General features: G+C 49.8%; 1 protein-coding gene across 1 annotated transcript; it reads left to right on the top strand.

Annotated features, from left to right (window-relative positions):
- Window positions 1–751: 751 nt before the first annotated feature.
- Window positions 752–20,347, top strand: btr30 (bloodthirsty-related gene family, member 30; the record flags this gene model as incomplete). Its single annotated transcript, XM_080524478.1, has 9 exons — window positions 752–1,423; window positions 3,764–3,859; window positions 6,924–7,157; window positions 7,660–7,843; window positions 12,886–12,957; window positions 14,016–14,042; window positions 15,167–15,193; window positions 19,434–19,609; window positions 19,982–20,347. 9 exons carry the CDS (start codon window positions 752–754, stop codon window positions 20,345–20,347), a joined length of 1,854 nt encoding a protein of 617 aa, XP_080380604.1.

The following is a 20,347-nucleotide window of genomic DNA, read 5'->3' as shown; positions in this document are numbered from 1 at the left end:
ATAAGGGCTGCGTTCGTAAATTCGCTCCGAGAGCGCCGGAGCGCACACCGGGTTCGACGTCTTATAAAGGGGTACCTGAAGGGAGGGTAACCCTGTGTGAACCCACCTCTGAATGATGTCATGTCTCCATGTGACAGCTGGGTGTGATCATGTGACTATTCAAATGTGATTGTGTCCTCTCTGATGTTATATCTTCTCTCTCTCTGTCTTACTGTCTCTGTCCGTCTCTCTACCTCCCCCTCTCCTCTCCTCCATCCTCCCTTCTCTATCCCACCCTCTCCTTCTCTCTGTCCCACCCTCTCCCCTCTCCTCTCCCCCCTTCTCTGTTCCACCCTCTCCTCTCCTCTCCTCTCCCCCCCTCTCCTCTCCTCTCCCCCCCTCTCCTCTCCTCTCCTCTCCCCCCCTCTCCTCTCCTCTCCTCTCCCCCCCTCTCCTCTCCTCTCCTCTCCCCCCCTCTCCTCTCCTCCATCCTCCCTTTCTCTGTTCCACCCTCTCCTCTCCTCTCCCCTTCTCCCCCCTCTCCCCTCCCCCTCCAACCCCTCCCTCCCACCCCACCCCTCCTCCATCTTCCTCTCTCCCCTCTCCCCCAACCCCTCCCTCCCCACCCCACTCCACACCCTCCTCCATCCTCCATCCTCCCCTCTCCCTCCCGAAGACAACCATGATGGCAGAGTCAGCATCATCATCATCATCATCACCATCATCAGCAGCGGTGGCAGCGGCGATGGCGGCGGGGTCGCCGGTCCAGGAGATGTTCTCTGAGCAGGAGCTGACGTGCTCCATCTGCCTGGACCTGTTCAACGACCCGGTGTCCACGCCCTGCGGACACAACTTCTGCCAGGCCTGCATCGGCGGCTACTGGGCCTCCAGCGCCACCTGCACCTGCCCCCTCTGCAAGCGGCAGTTCCCGGAGAGGCCGCAGCTCAGCATCAACAAGGTCTTCGCCCTCATCGCCGACAAGTACAAGGAGTCTCGCTACGGGGGGGCGGGGGGAGGAACCGAAACGGCGGGGGTGGGGGGGACGAAGAACCTGTCACAGTCGGGAGACAAGATGGCGGCGGGAGACGACGGAGGAGGAGGAGGAGGCGGCGGCGGTTGTGGGAACCCGTTCCTGACGGAGGCGGCGGTGACCACGTGCGACGTGTGCACGGGCAGGAAGCAGGCGGCGGTGAGCTCGTGCCTGACGTGCACGGCGTCGTACTGCCAGGAGCACGTGGCACCGCACCTCAGCACGCCGTTCTACGCCAACCACCGGCTGCTGGACCCGCGGGAGGCCCTGCGGGGGCGCACCTGCCTGCTGCACGGACGCCTGCTGGAGGTGTTCTGCCGCTCCTGCCAGACGTGCATCTGCGCCATCTGCGTCCTGGAGGACCACCGGACCCACCGCACCGTCTCTGTCCAGACGGAGAGGCTCTGTAAACAGGTAAGAAGAGGTTAAAAGAGGTTGGTTAAAATGGTTAAAATGGTTAAAATGGTTATTAATGGTTAAAATGGTTAAAATTGTAACAATTGTAAAAATGCTAAAATATATAAAAAATTTTAATGGTATAAATGGATATATATTATCGTTTTGGATAAAGGCGTCTGCTAAATGCCCCCCCCCCAAATTTTTTTTTGTTGTTGTCGAGAACAATTGGTGGAGGTAGAAATTGGAGGACGGGCTCATTGTACAGTGTTTGATGCCATTCCTCATTCCCTTCCCCAGCCAAGTGGGTGAAGAGATGCATCATGGGATGTTGTGTGTATTACATTTGCATCAGACCTGAGACAGCAGACCTGAGACAAGCTAGCATAGCAGATGAGAGAGGGAGACTGGCTGGTTGCCTTATCAGACACACGCGCACACGCGCACATACACGTACACATACACATACACACACGCACACACACACACACACACACACACACACACACACACACACACACACACACACACACACACACACACACACTCTTAATGTGACCTTTAACCTTTAAAAGACATACAGGACAGAATTCGTTCATATCCACACACAGCCACACAGCCATGTCCCAAAGAGGATAGAAACCCCAGGAATGTGTTGTGTGTTTGTTACGGTCACAGGGGACTCTCAGCTACTCTTAATACTTTAACCAGGAGATGACACAGATAGATTACCTCTCTGTAAACACAGTTGGTTCACATTCTGTTTCAACTTCAACTGCTAACACGCTAACATGCTTCAACTGCTAACACACTGTCGTGGCTAACGCACTGTCGTGGCGGGGTCATCCCTATGTTCCCACATTTCTAATATTTCATAGGTGGGATAGGGTTAGAGTTATGGTTAGGGTTAGGGTCAGGGTCAGTGTTAGGACTAGGGTTATGGTCAGTGTTAGGGTCAGTGTTAGGGTTATGGTCAGTGTTAGGGTCAGTGTTAGGGTTAGGGTCAGTGTTAGGGTTAGGACTAGGGTTATGGTCAGTGTTAGGGTTAGGGTCAGTGTTAGGGTTAGGACTAGGGTTATGGTCAGTGTTAGGGTCAGTGTTAGGGTTATGGTCAGTGTTAGGGTCAGGGTTAGGGTTAGGACTAGGGTTATGGTCAGTGTTAGGGTTAGGGTTAGGGTCAGTGTTAGGGTTAGGACTAGGGTTATGGTCAGTGTTAGGGTCAGTGTTAGGGTTAGGGTCAGTGTTAGTGTTAGGACTAGGGTTATGGTCAGTGTTAGGGTTAGGGTCAGTGTTAGTGTTAGGACTAGGGTTATGGTCAGTGTTAGGGTTAGGGTCAGTGTTAGTGTTAGGACTAGGGTTATGGTCAGGGTTAGGGTTAGGACTAGGGTTATGGTCAGTGTTAGGGTCAGTGTTAGGGTCAGTGTTAGTGTTAGGGTCAGTGTTAGGGTCAGTGTTAGTATTAGGACTAGGGTTAGGGTCAGTGTTAGGGTCAGTGTTAGTGTTAGGACTAGGGTTAGGGTCAGTGTTAGGACTAGGGTTATGGTCAGTGTTAGGGTTAGGACTAGGGTTATGGTCAGTGTTAGGGTCAGTGTTAGGGTTAGGACTAGGGTTATGGTCGGTGTTAGGGTTAGGGTCAGTGTTAGGGTTAGGACTAGGGTTATGGTCAGTGTTAGGGTTAGGACTAGGGTTAGGGTCAGTGTTAGGGTTAGGACTAGGGTTATGGTCAGTGTTAGGGTCAGTGTTAGGGTTAGGGTTAGTTAAATTATAGAAATGTGGGACCACTGGGCTGTGGGAACATAGACACACTCCCAACACGCTCTCGTAGCTAACACACTAACGCTCTGTCACGGCTAACACACATGGTATGCTGATACCATCAACATGGCTATGACGTATGGTTTCACTATAAAAAGAAACATTCTTAGAAACGTTCTGACAAAACTAAACTGATAAAGGTTTGCTTTGGTGTGAGTCTATGATCTGACTCTCTCATCTCTCTCTCCTCTCACTCTCTCTCTCTCATATCTCTCTCTCTCTCATCTCTCTCTCTCTCTCATCTCTCTCTCTCATCTCTCTCTCTCTCCTCTCTCACTCTCATATCTCTCTCTCATCTCTCTCTCTCATCTCTCTCTCATCTCTCTCTCTCATCTCTCTCTCTCATCTCTCTTTCTCTCTCATCTCTCTCTCATCTCTCTCTCTCATATCTCACCTCTCTCTCTCTCTCTCTCATCTCTCTCTCATCTCTCTCTCTCATCTCTCTCTCCCATCTCTCTTTCTCTCTCCCATCTCTCTCTCTCTCTCCCATCTCGCTCTCTCTCTCCCATCTCTCTCTCCCATCTCTCTTTCTCTCTCTCTCAGAAACTCATAGGGAAGACGGAGCTGGAGATCCAGAACCGTGTTGAGGAGAAGACCCTGCGTCTGGCTGAGCTCCAGGCCCGCCTGCAGACCGTCAGGGTAGGTGGTTCGAGTCCCGCCAACCTCCCCTGGTTTGGCCACCCACCCACCCACCCACCCACCCATCCATCCATCCATCCATCCATCCACCCATCCACCCATCCACCCACCAATACAAAATAACAAGAAAATAAAAGCAGGTTTGGGCGGACATGGATACTGAAGTAAAAGCAATGACAATTTCTAATACTTGCACCTTCTAAGTCCTTTAAGATCGTTATGAAAGCATCATAACCAGTGGCGGCTGGTGCCCAAAATTTTGGGTGGGGCACAGCAGTGTGCGGGGGGGTCCTCTTCGCGTGCACGACTTTTTTTTCGCGTGCACGCGCATAAAACACGCACTGGCATTACAACCACTATATAATTTCAACTTTCACCCTTAAAATGACCGTGTGGGCCATGGAGAAGTTACCCTGTCAACTACAGACACTGAGGTGGAAGAGTGACCGGTCTATGGACGTCGGTACGGTCCAATACCCAGTGTCAGACAAGGAGGAAGTCTAGTCAACAAGGCTAGTACAGGCCTCACAGCTACACTCAGGTTAATAAAGGTAGCAGATGAATATGTGTACTATGTGTCTGTGTGACATGGCTACATCAATGAGCAGAGATGAATGCTGCAGTCAGTAGTACACAGTAACTATCTATTTCATAGACACATGATGGATGATGATGGAGAGTGATGGTGGTCAACACATCACAGCAGGTCAACACATTCAATGATGTATCACAACCAGACCATGTCAGAAACACAACCAGACCATGTCAGAAACACAACCAGACCATGTCAGAAACACAACCAGACCATGTCAGAAACACAACCAGACCATGTCTGTATCACAACCAGACCATGTCAGAAACACAACCAGACCATGTCAGAAACACAACCAGACCATGTCAGAAACACAACCAGACCATGTCTGTAACACAACCAGACCATGTCTGTAACACAACCAGACCATGTCTGTAACACAACCAGACCATGTCTGTAACACAACCAGACCATGTCAGAAACACAACCAGACCATGTCTGTAACACAACCAGACCATGTCTGTAACACAACCAGACCATGTCAGAAACACAACCAGACCATGTCTGTAACACAACCAGACCATGTCAGAAACACAACCAGACCATGTCAGAAACACAACCAGACCATGTCAGAAACACAACAATGCATCAGCTGAGTTAAAGAAAACCAACTCTTACCTTTGATGACAGAACATGAGCCGTGTTTACCCGTACCTCCGCCTTGCCCCGCGCATATTGCTATGAATAGTTCGAAGATAGGTGCTTGCACGTTAGGTGCAAGGCTGCTTGGTTAACCCATTAGCGGGAACATTATTAGTTGCACAAAATAGGCTGATTTAATTGACCATGAACATCAGAGACAGACATTACGAATGTTCATTTAAAATACTCCGGAAGCCCGAAGTCCGGAAAACCGGAAGTCGGGAGTCCTCAGCATAATGCATTGTCTGCAATACAACCGGAGATTTCTTGGCCAGGGCGCACAAATGTGCGTCCTGGCCAAGAAATAGAGACAGCCAATTGGAGCGCTGCTACAGCTCACGTGTAAGCCAAAAGTATTTGCAGTATCATAGACTTGCATTGACCGGCGCCCCGCGACTCCTCCCCCTATGTATTTTAACAGTGAATTTTACACACACACAGATAAAAATGTTTATTGTATTGGAGGATTTTTAATGAATGCTGATAGGCGCCGACAGAATATCAGCCGCATTTTGTGAATAAACAATGTTTATTTAAAAAAAAAACTTTTACAAATCGCAACCAGGAAGTGAAGGTGGGGGCGGCGCCCCAGCGCCCTCTATCGGCCAGCCGCCACTGATCATAACTGATTAGTTCTTTTAGTTTTAAGTCATTCTGGAGAGTATTCCAGGCAGAGAGGTGGCAGCGTACTTAAACGCTTTTTTTTGCCCAGTTCAGTACGAGCACGCGGAACATGCAGTTGTAAAGTGTCCTGTGAGCGGAGGCTGTAATGTTCATGGCTTCTGAGGAGATCTAATGGGGGATGTTTGGGTCTGACGAGCAGGGGACGAGCAGGTTGGAGTCCCGCCAGCCTCCCCTGGTTTGACCAAGGTCTGACTAGGTTTGACACCCTCAAAAAACAGGTTGTCTGTTCCCGACATGCGTGTCCTCCCACTCCCTCTGGTGGTGATTAGGTGCCACTAGGTGGTGGTCCTAGGTGGTCCTCTGTGGCTCAGTTGGTAGAGCATGGCGCTAACAACGCTTAGGTTGTGGGTTCGATTCCTGCTCTGACCATATATACTGAGATGTATGCACTCATTGAAATGTAAGTCGCTTTGGATAAAAGCGTCAGCTAAATGGCATATATCCAGCACTCCAGTTAACCCTAACCCTGAAATAAAAACAGTCAAAATCATCCCCCTTCTAAAACTGCCATCCCCCCTTTCCATCCCTTATGTCATTTTATCAATGAACCTGGTATTACTGCTATTTCAACATTTAGTTTTGCGCATATTGAGTAAAATACTGTGAGCGGGGGGGGGGGGGGCACGCACACATGCAATGACATTTTTACCAAGTCACTGACACTGAAGTCTCCAAAAAACATATTTTATGAATCAAATAGCTGCTACGAGGTTCTGATGGCCCAATATCCAGATTTGTTATAAACATATTTATCAACACATCTGCCATCTGCGAACGATTGTTATGATATATTGAGCTATGCCGCCCCACTAAAGGTAATCTACGACTGCCGAAGGCCCCTGGTCCTAGCATAGGTTTATAGTTATTTCTTATGACTTCTTCTGGTGGATAGAGGATTGACTTACTTAGACATATCTATTTTTTTTTGTGTAAGTCGCTCTGGATAAAAGCGTCTGCTAAAATTCGTAAATTCGCTCCGGAGTGCCAGGGACGGCGCGCACTGGGTTCAACGTCATAAAGGGACCGGAAAAGTAATTTGATTGGACAAGAGGCTGATCCGTGAGTGCTGATCCGAATTTTTTATGAACCGCAGCCACTGACTCCGCCCCCTTTGGCTCCGCCCCCTCTGACTCCGCCCCCTTCCAGGACTATGGGAACGGCCAGCTGTCGGAGGTGGAGCAGCTGCTGGGCGACCTGACGCGCTCCGTGGACCGCATCCGCGTGGAGCTGGTGGGCGGGATGGAGGAGAAGAAGACGTCGGTGGAGAACCGGGGGGAGGAGCTAGTCGGCCGCCTGGGGGCGGAGCTAAGCCATCTGAAGGAGAGGCGGGGCCGACTGGGGGCTCAGGCCACCTCCGATGACCACATCGGCTTCCTGCAGGTACTGATGACATCACAGACAGACACGGGGGGGGGGGGGGGGGGATGGAAAAGGGAGATGGGGGGGGGGGGGACAGAGAAGGGGAGAGGAGAGAAGGGGAGAGGAGAGAAGGGGAGAGAGGAGAGGAGAGGATGTGACAGAAGGGAAGGGGAGAGGATAGAAGGGAGGAGAGGAGAGGAGAGGAGAGAAGAGGAGAGGAGAGGAGAGGATGGGACAGAGAAGAGGAGAGGAGAGGAGAGGAGAGAAGAGGAGAGGAGGGGAGAGAAGAGGAGAGGAGGGGAGGAGAGGGTGGGACAGAGAAGGGGAGAAGAGGAGAGGGTGGGACAGTGAAGAGGAGAGGAGAGGAGAGGAGAGGATGGGACAGAGAAGAGGAGAGGGTGGGACAGTGAAGAGGAGAGGAGAGGGAGGATTGGACAGGGAAGGGGAGAGGAGGAGAGGAGAGGGTGGAACAGAGAAGGGAGGTCTCATGTTGTTGTTTTTTGTGGCCACGCCGTCTCTCCAGGGTTTTGCGGAGACAAGCTCTCCGCTGCAGGCGGACGCAGAGAACCAGGAGGAGGACGAGGAGGTGACGCTGCACTTCTCCCTGGGCGAGGTGAAGGTGGAGCTGGCCGAGCTGAAGGACAGGATGGACCAAATCCGCATGGGCGAGGTCCGCTCGCGAGGCTCCAGAAACTCCAGGGACTCCAGTGAGTAGCCGCCCGCCACGGGTCTTTTGTTTTGGACTGCGGCAGTCCCACTCATATTTTTTTCATTTTATTGACAAATACAGTTGAGATTTAGACAGGAAGGATGGGTGAGAGAGAGAGGAGGGATGACATGCAGGATATGTCCCCGGCCGGAATCGAACCGGGGACCCTGCGGTTACATGGTCAACGCTTAACCCGCTACGCCACAGCTCGTTACTACAGCTCGTTAACACAGCTCGTTACTACAGCTCGTTACTACAGCTCGTTAACACAGCTCGTTACTACAGCTCGTTACTACAGCTCGTTACTACAGCTCGTTACTACAGCTCGTTACTACAGCTCGTTAACACAGCTCGTTAACACAGCTCGTTACTACAGCTCGTTAACACAGCTCGTTACTACAGCTCGTTACTACAGCTCGTTAACACAGCTCGTTAACACAGCTCGTTACTACAGCTCGTTACTACAGCTCGTTAACACAGCTCGTTACTACAGCTCGTTACTACAGCTCGTTACTACAGCTCGTTACTACAGCTCGTTACTACAGCTCGTTAACACAGCTCGTTAACACAGCTCGTTAACACAGCTCGTTACTACAGCTCGTTAACACAGCTCGTTACTACAGCTCGTTACTACAGCTCGTTAACACAGCTCGTTAACACAGCTCGTTACCTGACTAAACACACGTCTCACCTTCGCTGTCATCGTCGTCATCATAGCTACCACAGCTCGTCACCTAACGTAAATGGTCAAATGGACTGACTTATATAGGAGCCTTATTCCAAATTACGCTTTATAAACGGCCTCTCATTCACCCGTTCACACACCAATGGCGAGGTAGGCAAGCTACCACGCAAGGCGCCGGCCCGCTCGTTGGGAGCAATTTGGGGTTCAGTGTCTTGCCCGAGGACACCTCGACAGGTGGCCAGCCGGGGTTCGAACCGCCGTCATTATCATCATCACCATCATCATCATAATTGTCATCACGCAACACAAAATCCTCATTATGTTATGAAATCTTATCATCATGCCCCCCCCCCCCCCCTCCCCCTCTCAGGGTTCCCACAGGTCCTTGAAATCCTTGAAAGTTTGTGAATTTGAGAAAGAAAATCAAGGTCTTAAAAGTTTTTGAAAATAGACAAACTTAACTTAACTTTACACATATTTCACAATATATTGTTTTGCTCTGCTGTGGTAGAGAAGGCAAGAGACCATCTAGTGTTCACACATTCAAGCCTCTCTTTTTAATTGTTGTCCGTGAGCGGATAGTTCCTATTATATCCTATCAGCGTCTTTGAGCCTCGGAAAAGCGCTATATAAATCTAATGAATTATTATTATTATTATAAATTCTCATCTAGATCTGTCTCAAACTATGCCGTGTTGAGTCCTTGAATTTGAGGGAATTGAGTCTTGAAAGTCCTTGAAAGGTGCTTGAATTTGATGTTCCCTCCATGTTCCACTGTTTCCTGTTCCTGTAGTGTTGCCTGGCAACAGTGGTAAAGCAGGAACAGTTAAAGCATTCTGCTGAGTCATCCTGCACAGTATAAACAGTCAAAGATAGCCGTCAAACAGTCAAAGATGGATACATGCCATTTAGGCAAGGCAAGGCAAGTTTATTTGTATAGCACATTTCATACAACAGGGGCAATTCAAAGTGCTTTACATGCATTATTTAAAAATACAACAAGAGGAGCATAAGAAAATAAAAATGACGATGAATAAAAGCAAATATAAGAAGTAAATAGATAAAACATTTAAAAAGACAATAGTTAATGGAAAAAAGACATTGATAGAAGTGTTTGTGTTTAATCATAACTGGTGCAAAACATGAAGGTTTTTAGCTTAGATTTAAATATTTTAAGGGTTTGGGCCTGTTTGATTTCTTCAGGGAGTTTGTTCCAGGAGCATGCAGCAGCGTGACTGAAAGCTGCTGCACCGTGTTTTGTTTTTACTCTTGGAATTATTAGCTGATTTGATCTGATATGTATTTTGGTCCAAGACCATTTTGTGATTTGTATGTAATTAGGAGGATTTTGAATTCAATTCTCTGAGAGACTGGTAGCCAGTGCAGGGATCTCAGGATTGGTGAAATGTGTTCAAATTTCTTTGTTTTTGTTAGGACCCTAGCAGCGGCGTTTTGGATGAGCTGCAATTTACGAACAGCTCCTTTAGATAGGCCTGTTAGTAGACCATTACAATAATCAAGTCTACTCGAAACAAATGCATGGATGAGTTTTTCAAGGTCTTGCTTGGATATGAAACCTCTCATTCTTGTTATGTTTTTCAGGTGATAGTAGGCTGATTTAGTTATTGAGTTTATGTGGCTGTTGAAGTTTAGATCGGAGTCTAGAATTACACCAAGATTTCTGACCTGTTTTTTAGTGTGAAGAGAGAGAGAATCAAGTTTTGCACTGACTTTCGATCTTTTGTCAGGTGCACCGAATACAATTATCTCTGTTTTGTCCTTGTTTAGTTGGAGGAAGTTTTGTGTCATCCAGGCGTTTATTTGCTCAATGCAATTACAGAGATTGTCAATGGGACTATAGTCGTTCGGTCAGAGGGCTATGTAGATTTGAGTGTCATCCGCATAGTTGTGGTAGGCAATTTTGTTCTTTTTTATGATGTGTCCCAATGGAAGCATGTAGAGATTGAATAGAAGGGGGCCAAGGATTGACCCTTGGGGAACCCCACATGTCATTTTAATTTGGTCAGATACAAAGTTGCCAATGGAGACATGGTAGCTTCTGTCCTGTAGGTAGGATCTAAACCAGTTTAGGGCAGTGCCCGAAAGTCCTACCCAGGTTTTTAGTCTATCTATTAGAATGTCATGGTCTACAGTGTCAAAGGCAGCACTAAGATCTAGTAGTACCAAAACTGAGATTTTTCCGGAGTCTGTGTTTACGAGAATGTCATTAAGGACCTTAATAAGGGCCGTTTCAGTGCTATGTAGGGGGCGAAAGCCTGATTGAAAGTCATCAAAGAGATCATTTAGGGTCAAATAATTGCTAAGTTGTTCGTGGGCAACCATTTCAATAATTGTTCCTGTACAGGGAAGGTTTGATATGGGTCTGTAGTTGTTTAGTACAAATGGGTCTAGGCCGTTCTTTTTTAGTAGAGGCTTAATAACTGCAGTTTTCAGGGCTTCAGGGAAGATTCCTGATGAAAGGGAGGTGTTAATTATTTGTATTAGTTCGCCTGCCATGCAGCTAAATATGTTTTTTAAAAAGCTTGTTGGCAGGACATCAAGGGCACAGGTGGATGGTTTAAGACGTGACATGATTTTATCTAGGGTCTTGTAATCAATGGTGTTATGTCCGCCCTATTTGGGGTTGTTAATGGGGACATGTTTTTCATGCCTGACACAGAAGACCTAATGCCTTGTCTAATGGTTTCTATTTTATTGTTAAAAAAGGATGCAAGCTCATTGCATTTACTAGTTGAGTGAAATTCCTGAGCAATGGGTGTTGGGGGATTTGTTAGTCTGTCAACAGTTCTGAAAAGGATGCGGGCATTATTGATGTTATTGTTTATGATCTTAGAGAAAAATGATTGCCTGGCACTTCTTATTTCTAAGTTATAGTTTTGAAGATTCTCTTTATAGATATCATAGTGGACTTGAAGGTTTGTTTTTCTCCATCTGCGCTCTGCTTTACGACATTCTCTTTTTTGGGTCTTTACGGATGGGGCAGTTCTCCAGGGAGATTTTTGCTTACCAGAGATGCATTTGGATCTAATGGGTGCAATATCATCAATGGTTTTTGTGATTTTTAAGTTGAAATCGTGTAGAAGGTCATTTACTGAGGTTGGAATAGAAGTTTGGGGGGGGGGGGCTAGGGAAAAGGCCTGTGTGAACAGTGCACTGGTCTTTTCATTGATATATCGTTTGGAAATAGTTTTAGACATAGTTTGAATAACAGGAAATATAGATACGTCAAAGAATATGCAACAGTGGTCAGACAGGGCAATGTCAGTTACAACAACATTTGAAATATCTAGGCCTTTGGTGATGATAAGGTCCAGAGTGTGACCCCGATTATGAGTAGGGAGGTTCACATGTTGTTGAAGTTCAAAAACATCTAACAGAACAGAGAGTTCTTTGGCTTTATTGTCCTCTGAGATATCAACATGAATATTGAAATCACCAGCAATGATCAGACCATTAAATTCAGTAGTAATGATGGAGAGAAGCTCTGTAAGTTCATTAAAGAAGCTAGTAGAGTATTGGGGTGGTCTGTATAAAATTATAAAAAGAATTCGAGTGGAACATTTAAAAACAACTGAAAGATATTCAAATGATAAAAATTCCCCGAAGGATTTCTGTTTCTGTTTGCAGTTAAAACTGTCTCGGAAGAAAGAGGCGATTCCACCACCTTTTTTGTGGGATCTAACGACATCTAAGGTTCTAAAATTGGGGGGTGCTATTGGTGTCTTGTTATCTTTATCTAACCAGGTCTCAGTGATAAATAAGAAGTCTAGTTCATAGGAGCTAATCAAGTCGTTGATTAAGAGAGACTTATTAGCTAAGGATCTGGCATTGAAAAGTGCTAGCTTGAGTGGTTTTGTGTTTGGTCTCTGTGTGGGCTGTGTGTGGCAGGGTACAGAAATTAAATTTGAGGGGTGTATAAAGCATTCAGACTTGCAATTAACTGTTCTGTTACTGATATGAACAGGGATAGCAAGAGTTGAGAGTCCCAGCTTTATATCAGGAATGTCAATGGTATCAACTCTATGGAAGCAGGGACTGTTAGAGCATCATAGCTGACGCTTTTATCCAAAGCGACTGACATTGCAACGAGTGCATACATTTCAGTATATGGTCCCAGCGGGAATCGATCCCACAACCTAAGTTTTGTCAGCGCTGTGCTCTACCAACTGAGAACCACAAACGTTTCCTCACACTAACTCCTGTGATCATGTCGTTTTTACATTTACATTTTTGCCATTTAGCAGACGCCTTCTTCCAAAGCGACTTTACAATCAATACATTTGACTAAGCAAGTGAATCAAGGTGTGTGTGACTCATATCAGTGTGTTTGACAGGCAGCTCCCTGCCAGAGGCGGAGAGTATGATGAGTGTGAGGTCGCTACGGAGGAGTCAGTGGTCACTACGAGGTGGGTCACACTGCTGGACACACACACACACACACACACTGCTGGACACACACACACACACACACACTGCTGGACACGGACACACAGCTGGACACACACACACACACACACACTGCTGGACACGGACACACACACACACACACACACTGCTGGACACACACACTCACACACACACTGCTGGACACACACACACACACACACACACACACACACATACTGCGGCACACACACACACACACACACACACACACACTGCTGGACACACACACACTGCTGGACACACACACACACACACACACACACTGCTGGACACACACACACACACACACACACACACACACACACACTGCTGGACACACACACACACACTGCTGGACACACACACACACTGCTGGACACACACACACACACACACACACACACACACTGCTGGACACACACACACACTGCTGGACGCACACACACACACTGCTGGACACACACACACACTGCTGGACACACACACACACACACTGCTGGACACACACACACACACACACACACTGCTGGACACACACACACACACACACACTGCTGGACACACACACACACACCACACTGCTGGGGACACACACACACACACACACACAGGGCTGGACAGACACACACACACACTGCTGGACACACACACACACACTGCTGGACACACACACACACACACACTGCTGGACACACACACACTGCTGGACACACACACACACACACACTGCTGGACACACAAACACACACACACACACACACACTGCTGGACACACACACACACACACGCACTGCTGGACACACACACACACACACACACACACACACACACACACACTGCTGGACACACACAGGGTTGAATACACACACACTACTGTACATGAACTAACACACACCAGTGCAAATGCTAATGTTTGTGTGACATCATGTTCTGTCTGCCTATGAATACTAACACATGAACACATGACTGCAGTTATGAGACACAGAAACGTATCTACTCTGTTCTTCATCACGTTTCCACCCTCCTCTTCCTCCCTCAGATCTCAAGAAGATCAAACATGGATCAGGTACTGTGTGTGTGTGTGTGTGTGTGTGTGTGTGTGTGTGTGTGTGTGTGTGTGTGTGTGTGTGTCTGTGTGTCTGTGTGTGTGTGTGTGTCTGTGTGTCTGTGTGTCTGTGTGTCTGTGTGTCTGTGTGTCTGTCTGTGTGTCTGTCTGTCTGTCTGTCTGTCTGTCTGTCTGTCTGTCTGTCTGTCTGTCTGTCTGTCTGTCTCACTCGTCTGTCTCACTCGTCTGTCTCACTCGTCTGTCTCACTCGTCTGTCTCACTCGTCTGTCTGTCTGTCTGTCTGTCTGTCTGTCTGTCTGTCTGTCTGTCTCACTCGTCTGTCTCGTCTGTCTGTCTGTCTGTCTGTCTGTCTGTCTGTCTGTCTGTCTCACTCGTCTGTCTCACTCGTCTGTCTCGTCTGTCTGTCTGTCTGTCTGTCTGTCTGTCTGTCTCACTCGTCTGTCTCGTCTGTCTGTCTTGTCTGTCTCATCTGTCTGTCTTGTCTGTCTCATCTGTCTGTCTCTGTCTCATCTGTCTGTCTGTCTGTCTCATCTGTCTGTCTCTGTCTCATCTGTCTGTCTGTCTGTCTCATCTATCTATCTGTCTGTCTGTCTGTCTCTGTCTCTCTGTCTCTCTCTCTCTCTGTCTGTCTGTCTGTCTGTCTGTCTCAGTTCTTTACACTTGAGATTTCTCCACGTATTAATTCCAGCTAATCCATAAACAGGAGAAGGAGTCTCCCTCCCTCCCCTCCCCTCCCTCCCTCCCTCCCCTCTCTCCCTCCTCTCCCTCCCCTCTCTCCCTCCCTCCCCTCTCTCCTTCCTTCCCTCCCTCTCTCCCTCCCTCTCTTCCTCCCTCCTTCCTTCCCACCCTCTCTTCCTCCTTCCCTCTCCCTCCCTCCTTCCTTCCTCCCTCTCTCCCTCCCTCCTTCCCTCTCTCCCTCCTTCCCTCTCTTTCTCCCTCCCCTCCCTCCCTCCCTCCTCTTCCTCCCCTCTCTCCCTCCCTCCCTCTCTTCCTCCTTCCCTCTCTTCCTTCCTCCCTCTCTCCCTCCCTCCTTCCCTCCCTCTCTTCCTCCCTCCTTCCCTCCTTCCCTCCCTCCCTCCCTCCCTCTGGCGCTGCTCTGAAACTGTTCTGTGTTTCTCTCACAGGGCTGAAGAAGATCCGCTCGTATTTAGGTGAGTGTTTAGTTCCGGTTTAGTCAACTTTGTAACACCTGTGGTGTTCCCGGTCAAAAATGGCCGCCATAGGAAATGAATGGGTAACCCTAGATTATGTTCATCCATCAGATGGAAAACATCCCCAAACACACCCACACACCCACCTAACCATTACATTTTCAGTGTCTATTCTTTGCCTATTCACTGCAGTTATTCATGTTAATTAACCGCTAGTCTGAGACATTGTTCATTACAGCTTGAAAGGGTGTTAAATAACACGTGGTGATGATTCATGGTTTTTGAATGAATGAATGAATGAATGAATGAATGAATGAATGAATGAATGAATGAATGGTCTTTATTGTCATTGCTATAGTACAGGTACCAAACAACGACATTTGGGAGGGAAAGGAGCTGGTTTACATAAATAAAGGCTATGTACACTATTCACTATACTATACTGTACAGATAAGACGACTAGGGTTGTCATATTGCACATAGTGTTATTGCACATTCATTTAAAGTGTCGCAGTTTGCAGGCTTGAAATGTACACATTTGTGCCTCAGCACTACACCAGATTTTTTCAATCCAGCTGCTGCCATCAATCCGTCCAGACTGTCCAGGGCCCAGAACCTAGGTCTTTGCTGTGTTCAGGGCCTGGATGGCCCTGGGGTAGAAGCTGAGCTTCAGTCTGTTTGTCCTTGCGGCCATGGTCCTGTACCGCCTTTTCGAGGGCAGCCGGGCAAAGTGTTCGTACCCAGGGTGGGTTGGGTCTCTGGAGATCTTGGAGGCCTTCCTGAGACAGCGTGTGTTGTACAGCTCTTCCAGAGAGGGGAGGGGGGCGCCGGTGATCTTCTGGGCTGTTCTCACGACTCTCTGTAGCGCATTTCTCTCCGCGGTTGTGCAGCTGGAGAACCAGTTGCAGATGCCGTAGGTGAGGATGCTCTCCACTGCGCGGCGGTAGAAGGCCACCAGTATCTCCTGCTTGCTGTGTTCCTTCCTGAGGACTCTCAGGAAGTAGAGCCGCTGTTGTGCCTTCTTGATGGTGGCTGCAGTGTTGTTCTTCCAGGACAGGTCATCCTGTATGTGCACCCCCAGGAATCGGAGGGTTGAGACTCTCTCCACGCTCTCTCCGTCGATGAGCAGGGGCTGGACCTCAGATTTTTTCCTCCTGAAGTCCACGATGATTTCCTGGGTCTTTGACTTGTTCAGCAGCAGGTTGTTAACCTTGCACAGCTTGCTCAGCTGCTCTACCTCATCCCTGTACGCCGCCTCGTCCCCCCCCGAGATGCCGCCCACCACGGTGGTGTCGTCTGCAAACTTTACGATGGAGTTGCTGGGGTGGACGGGGGTGAAGTCGTAGGTGTAGAGGTTGTAGAGGATGGGGCTTAGCACGCAGCCCTGGGGGGACCCAGTGCTGAGTCTGAGGGCCGTGGAGGTGTGGGAGCCCATCCGCACCCTCTGGGGGCGGTCGGACAGGAAGTCCTTGATCCATGCACATATAGAGTGTGATAGTCCCAGGTCTAGTAGTTTGGTCACTAGCCTGTCTGGAGGGATGGTGTTGAAGGCAGAGCTGAAGTCCACAAAGAGCAGTCTCGCGTAGCTGTTTCCCCTCTCCAGGTGGGATAGAGTGGCGTGGAGAGTCGTCGCGATGGCGTCCTCTGTGGACCTGTGGGCTCTGTAGGCGAACTGGTATGGATCCAGGTTGGGCGGGAGGCGTGTGAGTATGTGGGCCCGGACTAGTTTCTCGAAGCACTTCATGATGATTGGTGTGAGTGCCACCGGGCGGTAGTCGTTTAGGCAGCTCACCGTGCTTTTCTTCGGGACTGGGATGATAGTTGAGGTTTTCAGGCAGGGTGGGATGGTGGCCTGGGACAGGGACTGGTTGAAGATGTTGGTGAAAACCCCGGCCAGCTGGTCGGCGCAGTCCCTCAGCACCCGTCCCAGGACGCCATCCGGCCCAGAGGCTTTCCTGGGGTCCACCGCCTTCAGCACGCGTCTCACTTCATGCTCTGTGAGGGTGAGGCTGCTGAGAGCTGGAGAGAGTGGTGTTTGTGTTGTGGTTACCTCCGTTCGCCCCTCGTCGAACCGGGCGTAGAAGGAGTTCAGCTTTTCCGCCAGCAGGGGGTCGTCCTCTGCGGATGTGAGCCTGTTGGCTCTGAAGTTTGTCATGTGCTGAACCCCCTGCCACATCCGCCTGGAGTCGTTGCTCAGGAAGCTTCTTCTCTCTGTGGTCTGCCTTGGCCTCTCGGATGCCGCGCTTTAGGTTAGCCCTGGTGGTGCTGTACAGCAGTGTGCCCTTCCCTGCGAAGAAGGCGTTGTCCCTCTCATTGATCAGTTTTTGGACCTTCCCAGTCATCCATGACTTCGTGTTGGGGTAGACCCGGACCCGTTTGTCCACGGTGACTGAGTTGGTGCAGTTCACTATGTGGTTCAGAACCGACGAAGTGAACTGTTCCAGGTCCTCATGCTCATATTCCTGCCATGAGGTGTCATTTAGGCAGATCTGCAGTGGAGCGGACCCTTCTGGCCAGGTTCTGACAGTCTTAGTGGTGATGGGAGCACTTTTCCTCATGGTAGTGTAGGCTGGGATCAGGAGGATTGACACATGGTCAGACATGCCTAGATGAGCTAGCGGTCTAGCCTTGTAAGCACGCTTGATGTTGGTGTATACCTTATCCAGTGTTTTTTCTCCTCTTGTTGCACATTTAACATGCTGATAGAACTTGGGTAGTACTACCTTCAGGTCGGCATGATTAAAATCTCCGGTGATAATGTGGACTGCCTGTGGGTCCGCGCTCTGTTCACCACTGATGACGTCATATAGCCGCGCCAATGCTAAGCTACCATCTGCGTTTGGTGCAATGTAAACACTTGTAATATACACTGCGTTGAATTCAACAGTCAAGTATTCCAGGTTTGGGGAGCAGTGGCTACTTACAGTTTTCGTGTTTAAGCACCAGCTGTCCTTCGTAGATATAATGAGCCCACCTCCGCGGGTCTTCCCACTAAGCAAAGTCCGGTCTGCCCGGTGAAGGGTTCTCCCTTCTAGGCTTACCGTGGAGTCCAGGATAGTGTCATTTAGCCAGGTTTCAGTGAGAATAATCACACAGCTATCTCCCACGATGTTATTTGTGACGACCTGTAGTCTCAATTCGTCCATCTTGTTAGCCAGGGACCTGACGTTGGATAGGAAAATACTCGGCAAAGCAGGCTTATCCGGGCTTCTCCTCAGCCTGGCTAGCAGGCCCCCCCTTCTTCCTCGGCGTTGCTTACGGTCTCGCCTCCGACGTTTGCGCTTGAGTGTTGGGAGAGCGTAGTATTTTTCACCCGGCGACCGGGCAACGTCGAGTGGGATCCTTTGTTGTTTCAAGAACTCCGCCGTTACAGTCCCCTCGTTTTGCGCACCAACTTCTAGTAAGTCTAGTCTGCTGTAGGTACTATTTACACAACCGTTCCCTATAAGTACTAAAATAAAAGTGTACATACAAATGTACTTAAAAACACTAAAAAACACCAGTGTTGAAGCCACTCCAAGCCGCACGTCTGTGCGCGCCGCCATCTTAGTCCAGCTGACCGCGTTTTTGTGTTAATGTAAGAGCAGTTCAAACAAACCGGTCAAATTTGACTGACCGGGAACACCAAAGTAAGGGGGGAGAAACTAACACAAGAGGAGGAGGGTTAATCAGTGAATCATCAAACCCGTTGTCTCTCCATACCTGAGTGGAATGGAATGGCGGAGTGGAATGGCGGGGTCATTGTGATGCGGGGTCATTGTGATCCGTGGAATAAGGAATGCTGCCTCCTCCTCCAACACGTGTTTGATGCCATTCCAGAGTCCGTACCATGCATTACAATGAGCCCGTCCTCCGATTTCTGTGGGGTGGGTGAGGGGTCTAGGTCTAGGGGTCTAGGTCTGGGAGTCTAGGTCTAGGGGTCTAGGGGTCTAGGTCTATGTCTAGGAGTCTAGGTCTAGGGGTCTAGGACTGGGGTGGGAGTCTATTGGTCTTGGGTGCTTGGGGGGAGTGTAGGGGTATAGGTCTAGGGGTCTAGGTATAGGTCTAGGTCTAGGGGTCTAGGGGTCTAGGTATACGTCTCGGGGGGGCTGGGGAGTGAGGGGGTCCATATGGGATTCAGCTGTACTGGTTCCGACCCACCTAAGTAGGGGCCTAAATGGACCCCCCCACCCCCCCCCCCCCCCCGAGGAGCCTAAACCACCGTCCCTTCTCACTTCACTGTTTCCCGTCCTTCCCGCAGAGGACGTGTCTCTGAACCCGGTGACGTCGTACCCGTTCCTCATCCTGTCGGACGACAGGAAACAGGTGAAGCGCGGGGAGAAGCTGCAGTTCTACAGGAACAGCGCCCAGCGCTTCGACGTGTGGTCCTGCGTGCTCGCCAAGGACGGCTTCACCTCCGGACGACACTACTGGGAGGTGAGGGGGGGGGGTCGGGGGTCGGGGGGGGGGGGTCAAGGGGTCGCGTGTTGGTTCAGTTGGAACTGGACTGGAAGTAGGTCCTGAGATTGGATGGATCGACGCTCAAAGTCATACCTTTTGTTGTCTCCCTCCCTTCTCTCGCTCCCCTCTCTCGCTCCCTCCCTCTCTCCCTCCCTCTCTCCCTCCTTCCCTCCCTCCTTCCCTCCCTCTCTCCCTCCCTCCCTCCCCTCTCTCCCTCCCTCCCCTCCCTCTCTCCCTCCCTCCCTCCCCTCTCTCCCTCCCTCCCTCCCTCCCTCTCTCCCTCCCTCCCTCCCTCCCCTCTCTCCCTCCCTCTCTCCCTCCCTCTCCCTCCCTCCCTCTCTCCGTCAGGTGAACGTGGGCGAGAACAAGGACTGGAAGGTGGGCGTGGTCCGGGAGTCCGCTCAGAGGAAGGGCCTGTTCGACATGAGCCCCGACAACGGTTACTACGCCCTGTGGTGGGGCGGCACCCAGCTCCGCGCCCTCACGGCGCCGCCCCTGGCCAAGGTGAAGACGGCGCACCGCCTGCGCCGGGTGGGCGTGTACCTGGACTGCGAGGAGGGTCAGGTGACCTTCTACAACGCCAAGACCGGCTCGGAGGTCTACGGCTTCGGCGGGGCGGTGCTGTCCGAGAGAGTGTTCCCCCTGCTGGGGACCGGAGACCGCGAGGTGCCCCTGGTCCTGATGACCACGCAGAGCGGTACTGTGCCCGAGTAG

The sequence above is a fragment of the Nansenia antarctica genome (genome assembly GCF_963989245.1).
Source record: "Nansenia antarctica genome assembly, chromosome: 2".
NCBI classification, from domain to species: Eukaryota; Metazoa; Chordata; class Actinopteri; order Argentiniformes; family Microstomatidae; genus Nansenia; species Nansenia antarctica.
This window is presented reverse-complemented; position numbering and strand designations above follow the sequence as displayed.